The sequence below is a fragment of the Mytilus edulis genome, chromosome 3 (assembly GCF_963676685.1).
Source record: "Mytilus edulis chromosome 3, xbMytEdul2.2, whole genome shotgun sequence".
Classification (NCBI taxonomy): domain Eukaryota; kingdom Metazoa; phylum Mollusca; class Bivalvia; order Mytilida; family Mytilidae; genus Mytilus; species Mytilus edulis.
Window position 1 is genome coordinate 75,984,156 of NC_092346.1, and position 25,233 is coordinate 76,009,388.

Here is a 25,233-nt window from a genome sequence, read left to right on the forward strand (position 1 = left end):
TTTAATGCAGGCCGTTTGACATTCGAATTCAACTATTAGATTAAGATATGTGCTGACGCAAATGCATATTCTTTTCCTGAGTATCAGTGAGATGCTTTCTATTAACTATTTCGTGCGCTAAAATACTACTTGCATGCAATACAATTAAATTCACTCATGAAAGCTTATTTTCGTTTTTGTTATCTAAATTCAGGACACGGCAGAAAGAGCTTTACATGTGACTTTCATCATTACTAACGGTATTCTGACCTCGAGTTGTTTCTCTTTTGTTTCTTTTTTGAGTCACTGTCCTATTATAAACTGACCTTTTTGAAAAGCTAAGGATTGTCTACCCAAGAAATAGATTCCGTAACTTTGTAATTTTTTTAGCCTTTTAAATTTTCATTTGAGAGTCACTGATGCTTTTTTGTAGACTTAACTCATGTCTGGCGTACATCATTTTAATTCTGGTATCTTTTTATATCTACATACCTTTTAATATAAATTAATTATTTCAAAAGTGTGTACAGGTATTCCACAGTGTGGGAACGGAACTGTACGGTTTTCTACTAATTTGGTCATTCTGGAGACTGTCAAGCAGTGCTCCGACATTTGCAAAATAACAAGTTGCTTGATGGAAACTTTGATGAACTCTTATGTTGCTATATAACATTTTTGCTTCAAGTTTTGATAGCTAAAACATTCTTTATGTAAATATGAACCAATAAAATAATAAGAAAGATATATGCATCCAAACGTTTTCCTTAGATTTGTGGAGCTCCGTGTAAAACGATCAAAATTGTCACACAACAGCGATCAAAAATGTCAAATAAACATTGAAAAACCAATGTTTGCTACCTGAATTTTCACATGTACCTTTTCTGATATATAGTCTTACCTGTCTGAAAGTTTCAAAGCCATTGTCCCAGTAGAAATCAAAATATATTCATTTTCTCCAAGTCGGATATTTTTATTGACTGTACAATCGCTTGCAAGTTTACTGTAATACACTCGGAGCCTTCCTGTACAATCGCTTGGAGCTTTCCTGTAGAATTGCTTGACCAAATTTATTAAATACATTGCATATGCATTGCATTGGTTGTTTCTTGCTGTCCTATCAAATTCATATACGGTATTTGAAGTGAAAATAAGCATAAAACCAGTCATTTTGACAATTAAGATTCTATCAAGGAACCCTTTTAAGGTGACTATATCAGAGACAAAAGCAAAATGTGTACAATAGATATAAAAAAGAAGGTGTGGTATGATTGCCAAAGAGACAACTCTCCACAAGAGACCAAAATGACACAGAAATTACCAACTATAGGTCACCGTACGGTCGTCAACAAAGAACAAAGCCCATACCGCATAGTCAGCTATAAAATGCCCCGAAATAACAATGTAAAATGAGAAAACTAACGGCTTATTTGTGTACAAAAAATGAACGAAAAACAAATATGTAACACATAAACACACAATCACTGGATAAGTATACAAGACGAAAAGAAAAGGACAGTAGAAAAAATGTTAAGAATCTAATCTAAAATAAAAATGAAAATAATCCTCGTACAAAATAAATATTTATATATACTGAAAAAGTGACTAGACTCTTTGGAAGGGTAATTAGCATATTTTGAATTTTACTTAATATATTATTTACCAGCAATTCAAAAAATAATAATAAATACATATTTGAACAATACAACAAAGAATTTTTCATCACAGGATCGGGATATTGTAACTTGATATGTACCATAGTTTGTTTGATTTTCCATTGAAAAAGTGTGAGGGTATCGACACATACATCACAGTTCCATGTCGACCCTCTGATTGGTTTACAAGAAGATGGAATATGGTCATGGTATGTTAGATACTTTTAGCCAGAAACTACAAAGTAACACATTTTCTTTCCTGTGATATCATTTGTTAACTTTGACACATGTCATTTACCAAATAAAAAAGTGATTGGCTATGTGTAGATACACCATAGGATGAACTCAATTTCACCTGAAAGCTTTGCTTTCTCGGGAAGTTTAGCTCCTCCTATGGTGTATCTACACATACCCAACACTTTTTAATTTGGCAACTATAACAAGGAATTCGAATGTGGAATGGTGGTAGCTAACCACTGATCCAAGAAAAGACACATATATGTCAATAAACATGATATCAAAATAAGAAGATGTGGTATAATTTCAAATGAGATGTCTGTTTATTACAAGCTATAGCTACTGGTAGAAAAAACTCCAGTAAAATTATATTTCATCAAGGATGGGAGAGGACTTGTTATCTGAAAGACAGAGAAAACACAAAATCCTTCAACATGATTTTTTTTTTATATCAATGTCACGATTCAGGAACTTTTCAATATTCCCAACTATAGCATCTGACAAATGAACTAAACAGTTGGTTTTTTCTTTTTTTTAGTGAGAACAACATTTTTATCAAACCACATTTATATCTTCAATATAAAAATAAGGAGATGTGATATGATTGTCAAAGTTCAAAAAATAAATAGATTTAAGCAATTATAGCCGGCTATAAAAGGTCATGACATGAAAAATAAGAATCAATACATTTCGAATTTAACTGACGGCCTAATTCATAATAAAACAATTTACGAATAACATATATGACAGACACGAACCAACGACAACCACTGAACTACAAGCTCTTGACTTGAAACAGGAACATAAAGAATTTGGCAGGGTTAAAAAAGTCTGTGTGCGCTCATTTCTCCCTAAACCTAGCACAGGCACAATACCAAAATCTAAATAAAGGGCTGCGCTTTAGCTCTTTTAACTTGTCTTTTATGCTTTAAATGAATTTATATGATCAACTAGAAATATATATACAAATCAAAAGGGATGTTACATTAATATATTCACCAAAGTTTCATAAAATCCCCCTTTTTTAGGTATAAAAATTCATTACTTAAGAAAACGTAAAATCTAAAATTTATAAAAATGAAAAGGGAGCTTATGTCAATAGATATAAACAATTTATCAAAGTTGCATAAATTTTGTGAAAGTGTTAGTTATTGTCCCAAAATTCGAAAATCCCCCCTTTTTTAAGCATAAAAATTCATAACACGGAAATGTAAAATCTGAAATTTATAAAAATTGAAAGGGAGCTTACATCAATAGATATAAACAATTCACCAAAGTTTCATGGACATTGGTGAAAGCCTTTTTGAGTTATTGTCCGAAGTGTTGAAAATCCCCCCTTTTTTATGAATAAAGACCCATAAATCCAAAACTTAAAATCTGAAATTAAAAAAAAACGAAAGGGAGCTTACGTCAATAGATATAAACAATTCACTTAAGTTTCATGGAAATTGGTGAAAGTGTTTTTGAGTTATTGTCCGAAGTGTGGACGACGGACGGACGGACAGACAACGGTATACCATAATACGCCCCGTCTAAAAGACAACGGGCGTATAAAAATCAGATGAATGATCGAATCATCTTACTATCATTGACGATATCAGACCAGGTGGGGTTCTGCAAAAGGGGGATCCAAACCACGGAACACCCTGAAACGTCCACAAAATAAAAAAATCGGAAAAATGGGGTTTCAACCACCAAAACTCCCTCTCCCCGCATACCAGATCCGCTAATGCAGACTGCATCCATTCAAATAAAAGCTTCAAACATCATTAACACTTTTGAGTGTGTATTTAGGTTTAAAAACATGATAGCCATACCAAATAAGTAACTGTTATTAAATCGTAACAGAAAAAAGAGAGAAAAATCATGCCAGACATATATTGTATTGGATTGCAGTAGTTTTAATAAATATTTATATGACAAGAGTATCATGAAAAGCATAAACTGAATATGAATGTGGCAGAAGAGATAGTAGTAAGCATTATTTACTTAAGAGTTATAATTAGTCATATGCCAGTAGAAACTATTACAGCAAAATGCAATAAGTGTGTAGGAAAAAGTAATACCTTTGACTAGCTTGCTTGCTAGCTGGACCTCGAAGTCATAACAAGGTAAAGTAGGTTACCCTCCTTTCGGAGTAGTCTAGTTGGCCACACGATGAAAAGAAAAGCTCCAAGCGATTATACAGGAAGGCTCCGAGTGATATTACAGTAAACTTGCAAGCGATTGTACAGTCAATAAAAATATCCAACTTGGAGAAAATGAATATATTTAGATTTCTACTGGGACAATGGCTTTGAAACTTTCAGACAGGTAAGACTATATATCAGAAAAGGTACATGTGAACATTCAGGTAGCAAACATTGATTTTTTTTATTTTTATTTGACATTTATGATCGCTGTTGTGTGACAGTTTTGATTGTTTTACACAGAGCTCCACCATTCTAGGGAAAACGTTTGGATGCATATACCTTTCTTATTATTTTATTGGTTCATATTTATATAAAGAATGTTTTAGCTATCAAAACTTGAAGCAAAAATGTTATATAGCAACATAAGAGTTCATCAAAGTTTCCACCAAGCAACATGTTATTTTGTAAATGTCGGAGCACCGCTTGACAGTCTCCCGAATGACCAAATTAGTAGAAAACCGTACAGTTCCGTTCCCACACTGTGTATTCATAAACTTCTGAATTAAGAAATTTTTCAGCAAAACTAAGTTTCCCTGTAGAATGTTTGAATTGATTTAAATAAAATCAGGAAATCCTTAAAATTTGGGATGTTTTATGAGACCAAAATAAGTCTCTTCATACGAGGTCCCAATCAATTGCATGCCACAGGTTTCACCCCATACAACATCTACCATGAGTAAAGACAGCTTCAAATACGAGTTGAGAATATAAAGGCATTCATGTAGGAAACAAAATATAAAGATATGATAGATAAAATAAATGCATCCAGAATTTCAGATTATAAAGCAAACTGAGTGCAAAAAATTTATATTGTGATAGGTTTCTGCAATTTGCATAAGTCATCCGGTTAGTAGAAATTAGGATTTGCCAAAGGGTTATAACCGGAAAAAATATGTACCAAGTAATAAATATGATATTCGAGCTTTAAAATAACTATTCAAATAGAAGCTGTTAATATATACTTTCAACTGGCTTCTTCTATTCACAGTCAATTATTTTATTTTAATTTAAAAGCAAACACAATTTCAGCAACAATCTTTTGGTGACCCGGCAGTTAGCAGTCTTAGGTTCATGTATTGCTTTTCTTTTTTTAAAGAAAGCAACTTGTTGTTTTTCTCCTATAAGTCAAATATTCCGTAAAATGTGATTTAATGTCAAATATGACCCACTATAATAACCCCTGTTGTAAAGGTTGCGGTGCTCTGGGAAGAGCTAAATTAAGTCACAGAAAAACATTCATCCCCATTGACCAATGAAATGAACCATATTATCAAAGTAATTTGTATAAGATATGATATATCAAATAATGGTTGTCCAAGATATCATACTACCGGTAGCTAGATAATAAATTATATGCCATATGTTTTCAGACTTAAATATCATCCTTATCAAGTTTCATATGATCCATTACAGGTCTTATAATTAAACATACCATTGTATCTGTTGTATTTATTCCCTCTGTAAAATACAACCATGATAACAACTGCAAATATAATAATATACACATTAATATGACAAAACCCATTATATTGAGTTATAATTAGAAGCAAAAGTTTTTTAAAAATATATTCATTATATAAATAAATGAAGAATGTGTCAATGGGCCACGATGCGCCTTGCTTGTAAATATGCATGAGTCAACTTCCACATACAGATGCAGGCTTCACGCAGTTAATAGATATATAGGAATATGTGGTATGAGTGCCAATGAGATAACTCTCCATCCAAGTCACAATTTATAAAAGTAACGAAACCATTATAGGTCAAGATACTGCCTTCAACACAGAGCCTAGGCTCACATTGAACAGCAAGCCCATTTTAAGATATTAAGCATTGTGTATAAATTTATTAAAAGTTTGGTAGAGGCTGACTAAAGTTAGAGGATGGAAACGACAGTTTAGCAATTTTTCCATTAAAAAAGGGGCATAGCTCAAAGGTATAATTGAGGCCACCCAATTTCAATTATCTTTTTCTAAAGTTTGATGGTGCATACCCATGCTTTGAATAGTTGGCTAGGTAGGTAAGGATTTAAAAAAAAAATCTGGCAAACAACATAAGTTGCACTTAAAACCAATTGTTCAGAGATCAATTGAAGGAGGTCTATCCGCCTGAAAAACTCCAATCTAATGTAAGAGTAACTTTTCAACCAAAATGTACGTGTTACAACATGTAGCAATTAACAATTTAGTAAAGATTATGTTGTTGATATCTTATACCATTTTTTTTTTTTTTTTTTAAATTAAATCAAAGTTTTATTGCACTTTTGCTGTTAACATTTATTGCACTTTTGCTGTTAACAATTTACTCAATCTACAGCTTCAATTAAGTATCCCTAAAATTAGTCATTGAATATTTAGGGACAAATATTCAATAAGTATATCTATAAAGTTAGTTGTATTATATTACATACATAATATCAGTTCTACAGAGTACAATTTCATACAATTTCATACCGGAATACGGTACGTTTCTTAACCCAAACTGTATATGAATTATTTATTGAAGCTTCTTATACCATTTTTGAGTGAAAATAAGCCAAAATCTAAATTTAGATATGACTTTGACCTAATTTTTTTTTTTTTTGGACTATAAGACTTCAAATTAAAAGACACAAGGTCTTTATCACTTATGGTTTACCAGTTAGAAATGCATATATCACTTATAATAAATGCATAAGAGGGAATAACTCTTCAAGTTTGGGATAGATTTGTTCATCCTGAGAATATAAGGCCAGGGTTTTTTAACCCATTCAAGGCGTATGATGCCTTAAGGCATCACCTGGGTCCCGCCGTATGATGCCTGAATGCATCACCTTGCTATGGCCGCGTGATGCCTGAATGCATCATGGACAACGAGAAATACTCTGACCTACTTTCAGTATTAATATCAGATCAATTACATAAAGCTGTAAAGCGTACATTACCACAATGTGTTAACAGGTTTCAATTTTTAATATTATGTACAAATTTTGACAATAAAAGTCATTGTTATGTCATTTCTTCGTACTTTCGATTTGAATTCATGATAAAATAATATGCCGCCATTTCTTCAATTTTGTTGACATGTGTAGCCAACGTGATCGCTTTAAAAAATGAAAGTTCATTACCTTACACACAAAATATTTAACCCATTTATGTATCGCTGTTTTAAAAATTAATAATATTTACTTAGGACTGTTTAATAAAAAAGATAAGCCGGTAATGGCTGTCTCTTTATGCATAATCTTTGCATGTTGTTGATTTACGCTCTGTTGACGATCGGAAGTTTACGGTTTTTGGCGACAAATAAATTTCACACGATGTGCAGGTGTTCTCCCAAATAAGGAAATCCATATTTTTGTGCAGTCAATCAAATTTTTCTAGGCTAAAAGGTGGTTCCATAGTAAAATAGTTGTGAAAAACGTAGTATTGTCGTCTGGGTGAAAATTAAAAAAAATGTCTGAATCTTCGAATGAAGAGTTTGACGGATTTTCGCAAAAAGAAGTTGATGCAGCTGCACAGCGGTACAATGATAGGCTTGCACAAATTAGGATAGGTGAATTAGATGTTGTTGATGGTGAAAATGAAAGTGAAAATGATTTTTCTGATGAAAATGAACCCCTTGTTGATGAAGCTGGTGAGTGTCCTGCTGAAGCTGATGGGTGGCATGAAAATTTTAATTATTATGAGAGGGGATTACCACACATATTTTTACCACGTGGAAATACTGGTCCTACCACAGTTTTAGATCCAGATAAAGAGTCCGTTGATTTTTTCTCATTGCTGTTTACCAATGCCATTTTGCAATACATCATACAGGAGACAGACAGGTATGCCAATAAACAAATTCGCGATCATCCTGATGAAAATAAATCCCTATGGGTTACACCAACTGTTGAAGAAATGAAGGCTTTTCTAGGTTTATGTTTCTTGATGGGAATCAATGTAAAACCAGATATAAAATCCTACTGGAGCACAGATGTTATGCTGGAGACCCCAAACTTCAGTAAAGTCATGAAAAGGGATCGCTATATGCAAATTATGCGGTACATCCATTTTTCAAATAGTAAGCAAGTCCACAGCCAGGGGATCCCAATTATTCTAAATTATACAAAATTGAATCGTTAATGAATATGTTCACAGATTCTATGGTAAACCAGTAATATCCCTAAAAGGCAACTATCAGTTGATGAGGTGATGGTTCCATGGAAAGGACGACTGTCTTTTAAGCAGTATATGCAAGCCAAGCCTACCAAATGGGGAATAAAAATGTGGGCGATAGCGGAAGCTAATACAGATTATGTTTCCTTCTGTCAGGTATACAGTGGGAGAATAAATGGTGCCGCAGCTCATGGTCTGGCAAACCGTGTAGTCAAAAATTGTATTGAAAAGGCAAATGTTATAGGGCAAGGGTACCATATTTATATGGACAACTACTTCACTTCTCCCACCTTATTTACAGACTTGTTTGAACATTTTAACACTGCTGCATGTGGTACTGTACGAATAAATAGGAGAGAGCTTCCTAAAGATATAATGAAGAAAAACCCTGAAGGTGTTACTAATTGTGGGGACATGCAGTTTAGACTGAAGAATTCAGTGGCTGCTGTTGTATGGAAGGACAAAAAAAATGTAAACTTAATTTCAAGTATACATGATTTCTCAGTGCAGTGCAGAGAAATGTGCAACAAGCAGATGGTATTTTTCAACGACAAGAGATACCATGTCCACAGATGATCTCTGATAAACACAATACATGGGAGGGGTTGATAGGGTTGACCAGTACATCCAGTACTATGTTTTCCAACACAAAACACTGAAATGGGCTAAAAGGATTTTCTTTACAATGATAGAAATGTTGAAATTTAATGCCTTTAGGCTTTTTCTGGCTTCTCCTCGTCATCAACCAGGCCCTGGTAAGAGACCATCAACCTTTTTGAAGTTTTCAAAGGGAGTAGCAGCAGGACTGATAGGTGGATACACAGGTGGTTCAGTTTGTAAAGGCTGTCCATCACTTGTCCTGGTTGATGACCATTTTATTATCTAAGAAACAACAAAATTCCAAATAGTTTATGAATATCTATTACTTCAACCAGAGACATATGTCTCTGCTTTAACTTGACATCTTCCACATTGGGACTGGTTCATTTCATTAAGGGATGATACATCTTACGGAATTATGAATCAAAGAGCTGAAAGCTCTGAAGAAAAATGACGCCACTGTCTCTTATATTGGGATATTTTTTATGCAAGTCTTGATTTTCACATACCGTGCAACAATGCAACATGTCTCGTAAGTATATAATTGATATTCGTATATATGTGTGTTTGAAGTGAAGATGACAACTGACTGTTTTTTTAAGACAAATGAATAGGTCAAGACCTAAATTGTACAAATATATACTGTGGAAAGGCTTGTATATTTCTCACTGGTACATACATTGTAGTATGAACCCCCTTCTCCCAGAAAATTTTAGGTAATTTTAAATAATCTTTTTGTTACTGTTATCAAAGGTCTAATGAAACTCGGGTAATTTCAAAGAATTCTAGTCAGACCGGCACCTGGTTAAATTGGCACCTGTTCAAATCGGCACCCGGTATAGTCAAATCGGCATCTGGTTAAATCGACATCCAATATATTCAATTCGTCACCCATGTTAAATATATATTTTTAACAGTATTTTAAGCAAAAAGAAAAAAAAATAAGAAAGGGGTTGCCAGATTTGTTTTCAGTATTTAAGCAAAAAGAGTTAAATACCTAAGGAAGGGATTGTCCAAAAATATTAACTTTCACATTTTTGGGGGTTCATGTACATTTTGTATATATTTATTTTTCTCAACTAAATGTGTATGTTCGGGACCATATGAATATTTGGACCGTACATGTACGGTCTGGACCGTATGCGTACTTTTTCAAAATACTCATACGGTCGAACCCTAGGCATACGGTCTGATTAATATCGTTAAGAATTAAGTTGCTTAAGTTTATAAGTTACAAGTGCATGTAAAGTTCATGTACAGATCAACATAACTTAACTCTCAAATTAATATGGAAAAGTTCCAATTGTAATTGGAATAAAAACTTTATTTTTTAACTAATACAAAAATTCACGCTTATTGAACATGTTAAATCTGTTAATATCTTGTATTTAGCATGTCGATCAGTAATACATTAATTGAATTATAATCATAGAAATTTACGATATCGGAAATTAACATGATGTGGGATGACAATTTTAGAATATTAGAAACTTTACAAAATAATGCAAATGCAAAGGAACATGAATGAACTGCAAACATTTAAATGTACAAAATATATCATTATTGTGGTAGTAAGTGTCACCTTGGGCGAGAGTACCATAATAGGATTCAGATATACAATTAAACAAATATTTAATTTCAATTGTTCAATTTATCCATCTAAAAGTATTTGTAATGAACACAATTTATAAAACTAAAAATAAAGATTGTGATAAATGGTTAGCTCGTACTGGACCATACGCGTATACTCATATGGTCCGACCGTACGCGTATGGTAGGACCGTATGAGTATACGTATACAGTACGGACCGTACGCGTACGGTCCAAATACTCATACGGTCTGGAACATGTATTTTTAATTATATATATGAGGTATATTTAGGAATTAAAGGTATATTGGATATTTTTTTATGCATTTTTTAACCAGTTGAGCATTTTACAGGATTGATGGTTTAATGCTGTTTAAACTTTCCTGAAAAAGAACACCTTAAATTTGCTATTATTTGGCATGAAAGTTTGATTTATTGAAAGGGACTTGTAGTTTTCCATTTAATTTTTCTAGTTGTCTCATTGTTAAAACAACAGCTTGGGTAAGGGCTTCGTTGTTTACCTTTATACACAACATATTAACTATGTACTTGGTAAAAGTTATTAATTAATTGAATAGAAAATATTATAACAAAAATTATTGGATGCCGAATTGACTTCAAATAGGTGCAGATTTGACTAGATGCCGATTTAACCAGGTGCTGATTTGAGTTGTACATTTCAAACCCTCTGCCATCGATTGCGATATTTTCTTGAGAAACCCTGTTTTCGATCATCAAACAGAAGTAGAAACTGCTTTAAAATGATTCTAGAACGCTTCATGATTGTTAAAATAAGTTTAATTCACCTAAAAGACAATTTTGAACTTTACGATGTTTTGAAAGGAAGTTTAAAAAACATGTGTAAAAGAAGAAATTAACTGGTGAGAGTCGAAATCCGTACATGACAGATATCACTATAATACGACTTTAAAAATACAAGAGTGCACATGCTGAAATGTCTCGCCTTCTATACTAATCATTGATATTATGTTGATAGTCCTAAGTATAAAGCTAAGCTTTATTACAAATGTCACATAAACTTAACATTAACCAAGTTAACTAAACAAAGACCAATGAACCTTGAAAAAGAGGTCCAGGTCAGATGAACCATGCAAGGCAGACAGGTACAGCTAACAATGCTTCTATACAACATATATAGTTGACACATTACTTATAGTTTAAGAAAAATAGACCAAAACACAAAAACTTAACACTGTGCAATGAACCGTGAAAATGAGGTCACGGTTAAATAAAACCTGCTCGACTGACATAAAGATCATAAAATATTTCCATATATACCAAATATAGTTGACCTATGGCATATAGCATTAGATAAAAAGACCAAAACTCAAAAACTTAAATTTGACCACTGAACCATGAAAATGAGGTCAAGGTCACATGACATCTGCCCGCTAGACATGTACACTTAACAATCATTCCATACAACAAATATAGTAGACCTATTGCATATGATATGAGAAAAACAGACCAAAACACAAAAATTTAACTATAACCACTGAACCATGAAAATGAGGTCAAGGTCAGATGACACCTGCCAGTTGGACATGTACACCTTACAGTCCTTCCATACACCGAATATACTAGCCCTATTGCTTATAGTATCTGAGATATGGACTTGACCACCAAAACTTAACCTTGTTCACTGATCCATGAAATGAGGTCGAGCTCAAGTGAAAACTGTCTGACAGACACGAGGACCTTGCAAGGTACGCACATATCAAATATAGTTATCCCATTACTTATAATAAGAAAGAATTCAACATTACAAAAAATTTGAACTTTTTTTTCAAGTGGTCACTGAACCATGAAAATGAGGTCAAGGACATTGGACATGTGACTGACGGAAACTTCGTAACATGAAGCATCTATATACAAAGTATGAAGCATCCAGGTCTTCCACCTTCTAAAATATAAAGCTTTTAAGAAGTGAGCTAACGCCGCCGCTGTAGCCGCCGCCACCGGATCACTATCCCTATGTCGAGCTTTCTGCAACAAAAGTTGCAGGCTCGACAAAAACAGTTCCATCCTTACGTAAAACAGTCTTTAATATTCCTATCACATTAATGTTTGAAGGGTCTTAAGCTTATACAGACCATTTAAGTCGGTACTAAACACCAAAACGGAATGAACAATAACCAATTACGTTTTGTAGTTTACAAATTCTAAATGCATTGAACCGAAAGGAGAAATTTGTAATGAAAGGTTTAGTTATTATATTTATCACTTTTAATTTGATATTAAATAGAAATAGCTTATCAATATGGATGAGTTAAAATTTTAAGTTTGAAAAATCATGAGAGCGCCCCCTACAATATCAATAACAAAGATGGCGAAACGTAAACAAACCACCTCGCCGCGAATATTTAACTTGTTCTCTTATTTCTTGCTAATTGTACTATATAGTCCGCATCCCCACTGGAAGGTCTAATTTTGGAGAATAAAAGCGCGGACTATACAAGCCTTCCTATGGACAGGTCAACATTTTTGTTGTAAATACAATAAAGTATGTAAATACAATAAAGTATGTAAACTGGTTCCCGTCCGACTACAACACTTTGTTCGAGTGTAGCGGAATACAAGCAGATACCAGTTAGTTTGTAAAATAGTAAATATGAATCCGAGTGCGGTAGGCGGAGGCAATAATCGACTTCCTGTTGTTCTGGTCAATGGTATTGGAACAATGCCGCTGACGCGTCATTTTCCAAAAAAAAGGGAAACAAACTTACTGTAATGGGTTTTAATTACAGGTTTCGTTCCGAAAATTATTTAAGCAAAGGCCAATTCAAGGTCAGTTATGACTGTATGTCTATTTTAAGATACGTTAACATACAGATTATTTTTGAAATTTATTTTTTCACCATACAATCTGTTATCTATAATTGTTTCATGTACTATATTTCATTAAAAGAATATTTTTATTTACATTTCAGGAATAAGGTTTTTGTTAGGGTCAGCGGAAATAAAAAAGAATGAAATGTCAATTTTATTCTTATTCTGCAAATCGGGAAAATAGGGTCGGTGGATCCGTAAACCAACAAATAAAAAAAACCTGGACTAATGAGAATTTTGGAAAAATAAATTTGTCGCTTTCATTTAGTATTGGAAAGGAGATCTCATAACAAGAAAAACAGTAATCAGGAATATAAATCTTACACAGAAAAGTTTTTGGTTGAACAGGGTCAGTTTCTAAAAGGTAAAGACTGTATGATATTAAAAACAAAATGAAATGCACGCTGAGCGTAGCCTGATACAAATGCAGAGGTTGAACCCTGAACAGTTGGGGCAAATTTGGATACAATATTCAAGCTTGATACTGTCTGAATTTGGATTGTTATCAAATTAATATTGACATTATACAGTTTTCTGACACAAAATAAATGTGGTTTAAGATCATAAAAATCTATTGCACAATTGTGAAGATTTCTTCTTGAATCCCTTTAAAAAAATCTCCCAAACTTTTTGAACCCATCATGGGCAATTACCTCCAAACTCAATCTCAGCCTTCCCTTTGTAGTATAGAACCATGTAGTACAATTTTAGAGAGATCCATTCACTTAACCACAAGTTCTAATGTTTGGAAACTAGGAAAATGCTTGACTAGGCGGGTAGGTAGGCAACATCAAACCTTTCCCCCAATAATGAAACCAGTATACCCAATTTAAAGTTTGAAAGGCATTTGGTCATTGTTGATAAACAGTTCTCAAAATAATGCACAGAAAGCATAATAAAAAAATTATCAATATAGAATTGAACCTTCATTGTGACATCATTCATCAGTCAATAAATTTTAACAACCTTGGGGGAAAAGTTTATTAAATTATTGCACAGAAACAGATGGAAGCCCCACTCAAACTTGCAGTACAACCCTACATTCAATAACACGACATACAACAAAAAGCCTGGTAAAGTCTCAGATGAACAAAAAGTTTTACTTTTATCTAGCACCACATTGCGACAGACAACAGTTGGAGTTTATCTATTGTACTGCTAATGTAAGCACGGGTTATGTTCTTTTCATATATGTAATGATGGTATGATACTAAACCCCTAACGGGAAGGATTGTGCCTGATGTTCATATGATGAAATCATAATCTTTCAGTCAGTTTAATTGAAGTCTGGAGCTGGCATGTCAGTTAACTGCTAGTACTCTGTTGTTATTTATGTATTATTGTCATTTTGTTTATTTTCTTTGGTTACATCTTCTGACATCAGACTTGGACTTCTCTTGAACTGAATTTTAATGTGCGTATTGTTATGCGTTTACTTTTCTACATTGGCTAGAGGTATAGGGGGAGGGTTGAGATCTCACTAACATGTTTAACCCCACCGCATTTTTGCGCCTGTCCCAAGTCAGGAGCCTCTGGCCTTTGTTAGTCTTGTATTATTTTAATTTTAGTTTCTTGTGTACAATTTGGAAATTAGTATGGCGTTCATTATCACTGAACTAGTATATATTTGTTTAGGGGCCAGTTGAAGGACACCTCCGGGTGCGGGAATTTCTCTCTACATAGAAGTACTGTTGGTGACCTTCTGCTGTTGTTTTTTTCTATGGTCGGGTTGTTGTCTCTTTGGCACATTCCCCATTTCCATTCTCAATTTTTTTGTCATATTTAAAAATTTCATAAATTAAAACACTTGTTTTTGTCTTTCAAAAATGTCTACAGTAAAAAGATGGGAGTAAACATAGCTACCAATCAATAAACATATCCACCTGTGGTTGAATATATTCTTAAATGTTTCTCAAAAGAGATAAGCAAACTCAGTGGCGGATCCAGTGGGGGGGGGGGGGTTCCGGGGGTGCGCACCCCCCCTTTATTTTTGCCGATCAATGCATTTGTATCGGGACATATGTTTTGCACCCCCCCTTTGCCCTGGGTGCCCTGGGTTAGCACCCCCCCTTTCGAAAATTCCTGCATCCGCCCCTGAAACTATTAATTAACTATGTTGATTAAGAAGAATGAAGACATGGAAATTTAAAAGTATATTTCAATACATGCATGAGATTTAAAATTGTACCCTATTTCATCAGCCTTTAATTATTCATACTGATTCATAACATAGAGACATGAAAGCTCTTTTACTGTAATTTAAAATGTGTACTTACAGTAGATTAGTACAAGACAAAGAATGGCATTGATGGCATTTTTTCTGTTCTTGCTGTCTGAAAATGTAAAAAGAATGGTTTCAATCTAAACCAAGGCTACTACTGGTTTAATTATGTATAGAGTACTGCATGACTATAATGGAACGATTATTTAATACCAGGTAAAATTGTCTCTGATAACTCACATAACTACAAAACAATATGCATGTACTAATAAAATAATACAATGTTTACTATACCACAGCTTTAATTTAAAAGCCTTCAGGGTTTATTATTTGTCTATCAATTTGTCTTTGTCAACTATGTACATATCTTTATTTTTCAAATTAGGAAATGCATTTTTTGTAAACTTTTTCTAATTAGCACCACTCAGTGTTAAACTTATCTATACTATGCTAGACTTCAAATTGATTTAATCTCTTTGAAAGCATTTTTTTAACCTCTTGGTCTTGCATGGTGAAATTAGCAGTCGCCCACTTGCCATTTGCGAGTGCTATTTGATGTGGGCTTGTAAATATGTAATCTAATTTGCCTACATGGCAATACACTAAAACAAGCTTTAATAGAATAACATTTGTTTAATCCTATGGGAAGATAATCAGAAGTGGAGGTTGGACCAGGGTCATCTGATCAAAAGCTATGTTTACAACTTCATTTCAGTTATGCATGTGTGTGTTAAACTCTTCTGGCTGTTCTATCTTATTAACAACTGTTCATTTATTTCAGGCATATTATGGTTTAATCTTGCAATGTATGTTCTGGTCTGATACATGAATGTTCATGATCCTTGATCTTACCTTCGTCTAAGATGATATAAGCATATTAAAATGTTTTTAAATGATAATTGTTTAACTGCTTTAGGATTACATACCAGTACATTAGATATCTTATTTGTACAGAATTTCCAAATTATTTTGTCCTTAAAAAAATATATATACTACTGTAAATTCAGAAATAATTGCGTGCATTTATTATTGCAATTTTTTCATTTTAGACTTAAATGCGATTTTAATTATTACGATTTTGAGAAAAACATTTCAAAATGCGAATTTAAATTATTGCTTTACAACTCTGTCGCATTTTTCGCAATAATAAAAACCTCTCAATAATTTCTGAATTTACAGTATATATAAGAAGTTAGAAAAGATTTTTCTCACCTCTTTAAATAATTGATAATACATGATCACCCTGTCATGGATTTTGTTTGGACATGTGAATTCAATGAAATGATGGGACTAGACATTGGCCAAACTGATTGTAATATAAACTAAGCTAAATAAAATCATATCCAATAGTTGCAATTCAATTCAATCAACATGTTGCCATATTAATATTAAATGCAAAAACTTTAGCAGTTATTAGAGATGGATCAACAGATACATCTATACTTGAGCAGCTTGTGCCCAGAGTGCATGAAATCTTTTTTCTCCTTGTTGTCCTTGAGATAAATATGCTGGTTTTCATTATCATTTCTATTGCAAAATACTGAAATTGTGCCGGTACTTTTCAAATTTTGGTGGTCAAAACCTTAGGAGCACCCCTTTTTGAGAACTCTGGAATATGCCTGCATAAATGGTTTCAATTTATAGGTGTTAAAGCTGCAGAGAAAGCTTACTCACAATGGCCATTAGGCTCTGCAAATTTAAATAAAACAAATAAATTTGTTAAAGCCCACCCCAACCCCACTTCTGAACTAAAAATTTAGTTAAATTAAAACATGTTTGAAGGTCTTTTTCCTTACATACACAACATAAACTTTCTGATGCATTATTCGAAAGGGGTATTCATTTCTAAAACTTTTTTACTGCTTTTAATACTTGTTGTTTTCATTTCTAAATAAGAGTTAATAGCAGTTAACACTCAATACAAAACAAAAATACTGAACTCTAGATAGCTGATTATTTTTGTGGGTGTGTTTATTTTAGCTGAATTTGGCAGATAAACTAAAATCGTAAAAATAAGTTCTACAAAAATGTTTGCATACATTAGGTACTTTCTATTAGCTAGAGTGTATTTTTCCAGTTGGTAAGTCAATAACAGTGTATGTTAGTTTTAACCACATAAATGCCAAGAAGAACATACAAATCATGGAATAATGTCCTATGAAGTATGAGTTATACATTTGTTTAAGGAATTTTAAACCAGTGCATGTTGGTGCCAATACAAATTTTTCAGCTTGAAACACATTCACAAAGGAGTAGGTCCGGTAAGGACCGATTTTGGCCTCAAATTTCAGGTTCATCTGACGAAAGATTTTGACCACTTTTTAAACACTTAAGTGTCTATTTTATTTGAATTAATTAGTTTATGTGAAAGATTTTTACAGATTAAGTCATTAAAAACGATCCGATTCAAGCTCAAATATGAACCAGATGCTCCGCAGGGCGTAGCTTTATACGACCGCAGAGGTTGAACCCTGAACGGTTGGGGCAAGTATGGACACAACATTCAAGCTGGATTCAGCTCTAAATTTGGATTGTGATTAAATAGTTGACACAGCATAGGTTTCTGACACAGAATGAATGTGTTCTAATGAACTTAAAATTTTTGTTTTCTCTTAGAGCAATTCACTATGCTGTTGAATATTAATCCTCTCAAAACAAGAATGTGTCCTCAGTACACGAATGCCCCACTCGCACTATCATTTTCCATGTTCAGTGGACCGTGAAATTGGGGTAAAAACTCTAATTTGGCATTAAAATTAGAAAGATCATATCATAGGGGACATGTGTACTAAGTTTGAAGTCGATTGGACTTAAACTTCATCAAAAACTACCTTGACCAAAAACTTTAACCTGAAGCGGGACAGACGGACGGACGGACAGAAGGACGGACGCACAGACCAGAAAACATAATGCCCCTCTACTATCGTAGGTGGGGCATAAAAATGTTTGAAGAAATTTTCTTTTTTATTTATGAAGTTTCAAATGAGAAAAATTGAACCCAATTTTTTTAATCACATCCCCCTTTCCCTTATTCCAAAACTAATCTCAATTAAAATTTCTAATGGAGTTTGAAACAACAACTACTCATTTAAATACATCATAAAATATTAAGATGTAAAAAAAACTGCTTGTTATCACTGAATGTTATTTATTATAATTTATCAGTTGGTAGTAAAAAGTGAATATACATTGTATATTGTATATAACAAAGATTTAAGTTGATTCTGGACAAAGAAAGATAACTCCAATTAAAAAAAAATCTTGCTATTGCACAATATTTTGCAATTAGATATTTCTTGCTTACTATTCTGGACAAAGAAAGATAACTCTAATTAAAAAAAAATTTGCTATTTCACAATATTGTGCAATTAGATATTTCTTGCCATTGCGCAATACTGTGCAATTGAAAAGACTTGCTATTGCACAATACTTAATATAATAATTTTAGATCCTGATTTGGACCAACTTGAAAACTGGGCCCATAATAAAAAATCTAAGTACATTTTTGGATTCAGCATATCAAAGAACCCCAAGATTTCAATTTTTGTTGAAATCAGACTAAGTTTAATTTTGGACCCTTTGGACTTTAGTGTAGACCAATTTGAAAACAGGACCAAAAAGGAAGAATCTACATACACAGTTAGATTTGGTATATCAAAGAACCCCATTTATTCAATTTTTGATGAAATCAAACAAAGTTTAATTTTGGACCCCGATTTGGACCAACTTGAAAACTGGGCCAATAATCAAGAATCTAAGTACATTTTTAGATTCAGCATATCAAAGAACCTAACTGATTCATTTTTTGTCAAAATCAAACTAAGTTTAATTTTGGACCCTTTGGACCTTAATGTAGACCAATTTGAAAACGGGACCAAAAGTTAAGAATCTACATACACAGTCATGACAGTTAGATTCGGCATATCAAAGAACCCCAATTATTCAATTTTGATGAAATCAAACAAAGTTTAATTTTGGACCCTTTGGGCCCCTTATTCTGTTGGGACCAAAACTCCCAAAATCAATATCAACCTTCCTTTTATGGTCATAAACCTTGTGTTTAAATTTCATAGATTTCTATTTACTTATACTAACGTTATGGTGCGAAAACCAAGAAAAATGCTTATTTGGGTCCCTTTTTGGCCCCTAATTCCTAAACTGTTGGGACCTAAACTCCCAAAATCAATACCAACCTTCCTTTTGTAGTCATTAACATTGTGTTTAAATTTCATTGATTTCTATTTACTTAAACTAAAGTTATTGTGCGAAAACCAAGAATAATGCTTATTTGGGCCCTTTTTTGGCCCCTAATTCCTAAACTGTTGAAACCTAAACTCCCAAAATCAATCCCAACCGTTCTTTTGTGGTCATAAACCTTGTGTCAAAATTTCATAGATTTCTATTAACTTAAACTAAAGTTATAGTGCGAAAACCAAGAAAATGCTTATTTGGGCCCTTTTTGGCCCCTAATTCCTAAAATGTTGGGACCAAAACTCCCAAAATCAATACCAACCTTCCTTTTGTGGTCATAAACCTTGTGTTAAAATTTCATAGATTTCCATGCACTTTTACTAAAGTTAGAGTGCGAAAACTAAAAGTATTCGGACGCCGGACGACGACGACGACGACGCCGACGCCGACGCCAACGTGATAGCAATATACGACGAAAAATTTTTCAAATTTTGCGGTCGTATAAAAATCTACCTAATATGCCGAAAAATGTCACTTTTCAGATGGTTCTTGGTAAAAATGAAAGTGGCCGCATCCGTGTTCATCCTCAACCTTTATATATGTTATGTATTATCATAAAATACAACTTACATTTCATTATTAAGGATGAACACGAATGCGGCCACTTTCTTTTTACACGAAAACCGTCTAAAATTTAACTGAAATGCTAGAATTATGAGGATTTCAGTAATTTAGCATGACTTAATGGTGCTAGTACCGGATATATGTGCATTGTATTGTCAAAAACAGCCCATATTTATGTAGCAGAAGCATTCTACTGTCCAATAAATAACTAAAGGTTTACATTTTAACAATTTTGTAAAACTGCTATATTTTGGGGCCAAAAAGGGGTCTTACTGAACCTACTCCTTTAGAGGCATTTTATTATCAGTATCTTTAAAAATGCTATCCATCAAATTGGTTTAATTGAATTTTTTTAGTGCACTTTATAGAGGTGGCCAGGTACGTGAAGTTCTTTTTAATTTCATTGACCTCAAGATTTTTTTTCAAAAGCTGAGTAATGATAGAATGATTGTAGTCCAGATTCAACATCAAATTAAAGCAGGGTTATAATCTCAAACTCATTCTTTTAAACCAAGGCTTCAAACACCAACAGCAAACATCGTTTGCTAATGGTTTAGACTGTCCATTTCCTGAAAACATTTTGACATTGGATTGTTTTAGACTTTTTTTAACCTTTTATATATATATGTGTTGTAATAGATGGTTATTTATAAGCAATATCACAAGTAGATTGAGGTTGTGGAATATCTGTTTCACAGATGAAAGATTTGTTCAAATTGTCATAACCAAGATGGTGTCCTGTTGAATGCCACCTACAGATTTGAGTTAGCACTAGGTTTGTACATACATGATCATGGGCAACATGACAAATGCCACATGCAGATCTGCTTATCCTTCATAGGCACATGAAATCACTCCTAGTTTTTGGTGGTGTTTCTTTTGCTCAGTCTTTATTCTTCAGTTCTGTGTGCTTTTGATTGTGTTTTGGTTTTTTTTTATATTTGACATGGCATTGTCATTTTGATTCGGCATATGAGTTTGAATGTCCCTTTAGTATTTTCCCCTCCCTCATATCCAAATAGTTTATACTTACTCAGCTTTGGTATATTATAATGTTTTTCATCATTGAAGAATACGTTTTTGTCTTTTTCAACATTCCCTATATCAAAAACAGGTCTGAAATAGTAGATGTGATGTCTATCTAAATATTCACTTTTTACAGACAATAGACAGATAGATGCATGAGTGAATTACGACAAATAGTATAAATTATCAAAATAAAAATATATATAAGTTAGTTTCTGTTGAAAATTTTATGTTTAGACTCATACTTTTGTAATCAAACTGTCTATTGAGACTAACAAAACTGGGACTCTTTTCACAAACAATCTTACTGCAAAAATTGAACATAAGTTATACTGAAATGTTCATGACTTCCATTGTACAGTATTATTTCTCATAACATTTTTTTGTAAGATAAGCTGCTGACTTATATGTTTTTCAAGAGTTTATTTCCTACTGCCTTTGTTGTTTGTACTTTAACCATTATGAATGTTTTAATTAGTTTTGTAAACATTTCCTGGTCTTTTCTATGAAAATAACAGAACTTACAAAATAGTGATTTTGATGAAACACAAGGAAATTCTATATTTTTATTATTGTGAACATTTCTTTCCTGCTAACAATAAGAAATTGCTTCGCAAAAGGCAGCTGGATACGACGTCAGAGGTCCAACCCTGAACAGTTGGGGCAAAAATGGACACAATTTTCACACTTGATACAGGTTTGAATTTGGATTGTACATTGTATTTAAACATTTGACACATAATAGGTTTCGGACACAGAACAACTGTAGTCAAAGAACTTAGAATTGGTAATATGCTCATTTATTTTTGCTTTTGTCTAATACACTATGCTGTTGCAAATCCCCACCCCCCTTCCAAAAAACATTTCCCCCTCCCCAATTTTTTTTTACACACACACCCCCTTCAAATGTTTTTTCACCTCCCCTCCCCTTTTTCCAAAAAAAAAATTTCTTTCCTTCAAGTTATGGTCATAATTTCAATTCAAATTTCCATTTGAGATGCAACCATAATTACTCATTTAAATATATCTTTTAATTCAAAAGTCTTAATTATAATAGAAAATTAATACATCAGCATAAATTTAATAGTAACTTCTTAAAGTAAATTGACAGGTAACACCTCAAGAAAATACAATATTTCTTAATACATAATTTTAAAGCAGTGTAAGGGAGATAATCATTTTCCCACTTTTTTGCCCCTTATTCCTTTACAGTTTGAGCCATAACCCCCCAAAGCCATTCCTATCCACCCCTTTGTGATATGGAAACTTGTGATAAATTTCAGAGAGATCCATATACACTTAAACACAAGTTATTGTCTAGAACCTAGAACTAGAGGCTCTCAAGAGCCTGTATCGCTCACCTGATTCTACTTGGGTTTTTGAAATCATATGAAAAAATATAAAATTTGGCTAAAAGTGACAACACAACCTCATTGATAAGGAAAGGAACATGTTTAATTTCATTCAAAAGTCCCCCACTGGCGGCCATCTTGGATGGCGGATCGGCTACAAAGTAACAACACTTGGTCAGCACCTCATAAGGAACATTCATGCCATGTTTGGTTTTATTCCATTCAGTGGTTCTCTAAAAGAAGTCATTTGTATGCATTTCCCATAGGGTCCTATGTTAAACTTAAAGTCCCCTGCTGGCGGTCATCTTGGATGATGGATCTGCTACAAAGTAACAACACTTGGTCAGCACCTCATAAGTTCACCTGTGTAACATACTCTAGCTTTAGTTTTAATTTGTCGTTTAATTGAATAATTTCAATTAAGTGAACAAAAAACTGAATTTATTCCAGGGGTGGTGGTGGATTGTGGTAAGTATATTTAACCCTATAAATTCATATAAAATCTCTTCTTGAGATTTCAAAAATTACCATTTTATATGAATTTGGTTAAATATACTTACCATGAAATTACATTTATATAATATAGAATATTTACTGATTAACAAGCAGTATTTCATTTGGTGGAGGATAAATTCTCTCACACACATACAATTTCAACATATAAAAAATTATGTGAAATTTTTTAAAAAGTAACTCCATTAAATTTTGTAAATACGGATATTAGTAAAAACCGAAATTACTGAATTTATTATACAATGAAGCTATGCTGCATAACTATATGTATCAATGGCAAACTTTGCAGATTGTATAAATACAAGTATGCAAAATTAATAGACTTGATGTAGAGTTGTCTCAATGGCACTCACATGTATATATACCCCATCTTTCTATATCTGATGAATAAATAATCTGCAGGTCAGTATAGAAATAATTATATTAAAGCTCCTTCATTATGAGCTAAATGTGTTGTAATATTTATGCAACAGTAAATAAGCATTTATTTCTGAATAGGTTGTTCTTGTTGCTTGTACAAATCGACAAGAACTAATCCAACCTTAATTTCATTATTTTCCACTTTGAAACTTAAGTTTATTTGGAAACATTGTTACCTTTCTTTAACTTTCCATTGTTTTCTCTATGTTAATATAATAACAGATAATATATGATTGCTGTCATCTTTTGATAACCTGATCAATATCACATCTTTGGAAATAAATTCTTTTCTACTTAATTAAAGAATTATAATCAATTAAAATATACTTTGTAAATAGGTGTCCTTAATACAATCAAAGTTTATTAAAGACTCAAACCAAAGTTGTTTCATGATTATGCTAAATCTGGATTAATCTTTAAACTTTTTTAAAGTTATAGTCCCTGAGAATTTGCTTCTCTGCTAGATATACTACTTTTAATATTTTATAGATTTAGAATAAAATATTTTCATCAAGAGAAGTCTTGTACTATTGTATAATGACAATTCTCTAAACTGACTAAATTTAAAAAATCTGATAAAATTTCTATGAGTGGTAGAACCTTTGAATACAATGTCTACCATTTCAACCATGACCAATATTTTTGTTTTGTATTGGACTACTCAAGTGTAAAAATACAGAAATGGACAAATCAGTGGAAAAGTTTCAGTATACATGTTTCCATTGATATACTGCTTCCACAGAACAATTGGATGTTGAGCTGAATTAAAGCCATGATTGTTGTCCTTATAAGTCCAAAAAGAATACTAACAGATGATTTTCTCCAGCTATGAAAAATCTGTCTAAAATAAAATGTTTTGATATTTCTTATTAACATTTGACAACGGTTAACTTTCTAGAATATCTTGCCATGTACAGTTCCAAATTTAAAGACATAATGAACAACTCTTGTATGTTGCTCTTGATAATTGTTTATATCAATTTCAGAAATTATTTCGCTATCAGAAATACTAAAATGCAACTTGTCAAATATAGTTCTATAGTTGTATTTAAAGAAAAACACTTGTTTGGCAATATGGAAAACACTTGTACTAACTTGCAGTATCCTTAAGTGTTCTTAGTTATTTCAGAAATGGTTTCACTATCAAAAATGCTCATTTTATTTCTGTCTTGGTTCACCTCATCTGAATCCTATACATTCTGATATGATTCAATATATATCAACCAAACAGCTTTTGGTAGTATTTTGTGACTTCAACCCAGTCATTTGGTTAACTTAGTCACTCAGAAGAATTTTGCATTTGTCCCCAGATTTGGCAAAAACAAAATTAATGTGATTTAAATAATCACATCTTTCAAAACATAATTGAATCAAAATTCAAAGTAATTGTTTAAAATAAACACATTTCAATTTTGTGTAGCATATTCTTGATTATTCTGGCTGGTAATATGGAAATTGAAAAGTGAATAATTACCATCTGAATTCCGAGGTTAAAATCACATGCATTCGGAAAACCTTCCTGCATATAGATAATACACAACTTGACTTTGACCAGACTAGATTTTTGTAACTTTATGCTTATAATGAGCAAAAATAAAAAATAAACAGTGACATTTTAATATTTAGGTATAATATTAAGAAAATGTCT

The 25,233-nt window shown here is 32.7% G+C and overlaps 1 protein-coding gene across 1 annotated transcript in view; it reads right to left on the minus strand.

Moving 5' to 3' along the window:
• The window catches only part of LOC139517473 (uncharacterized), a 48,248-nt gene extending 26,857 nt beyond the window's left edge, over positions 1 to 21,391 (minus strand). The window contains exons 1-3 of the mRNA XM_071308573.1: positions 21,308 to 21,391; positions 15,515 to 15,571; positions 5,493 to 5,543 (exon numbers count right to left, since the gene is read on the minus strand). Coding sequence (XP_071164674.1) covers positions 5,493 to 5,535 — 43 coding nt within the window. The 5' untranslated portion in view covers positions 5,536 to 5,543; positions 15,515 to 15,571; positions 21,308 to 21,391. The remainder of the gene's footprint in view (positions 1 to 5,492; positions 5,544 to 15,514; positions 15,572 to 21,307) is intronic.
• Positions 21,392 to 25,233: the final 3,842 nt, after the last annotated feature.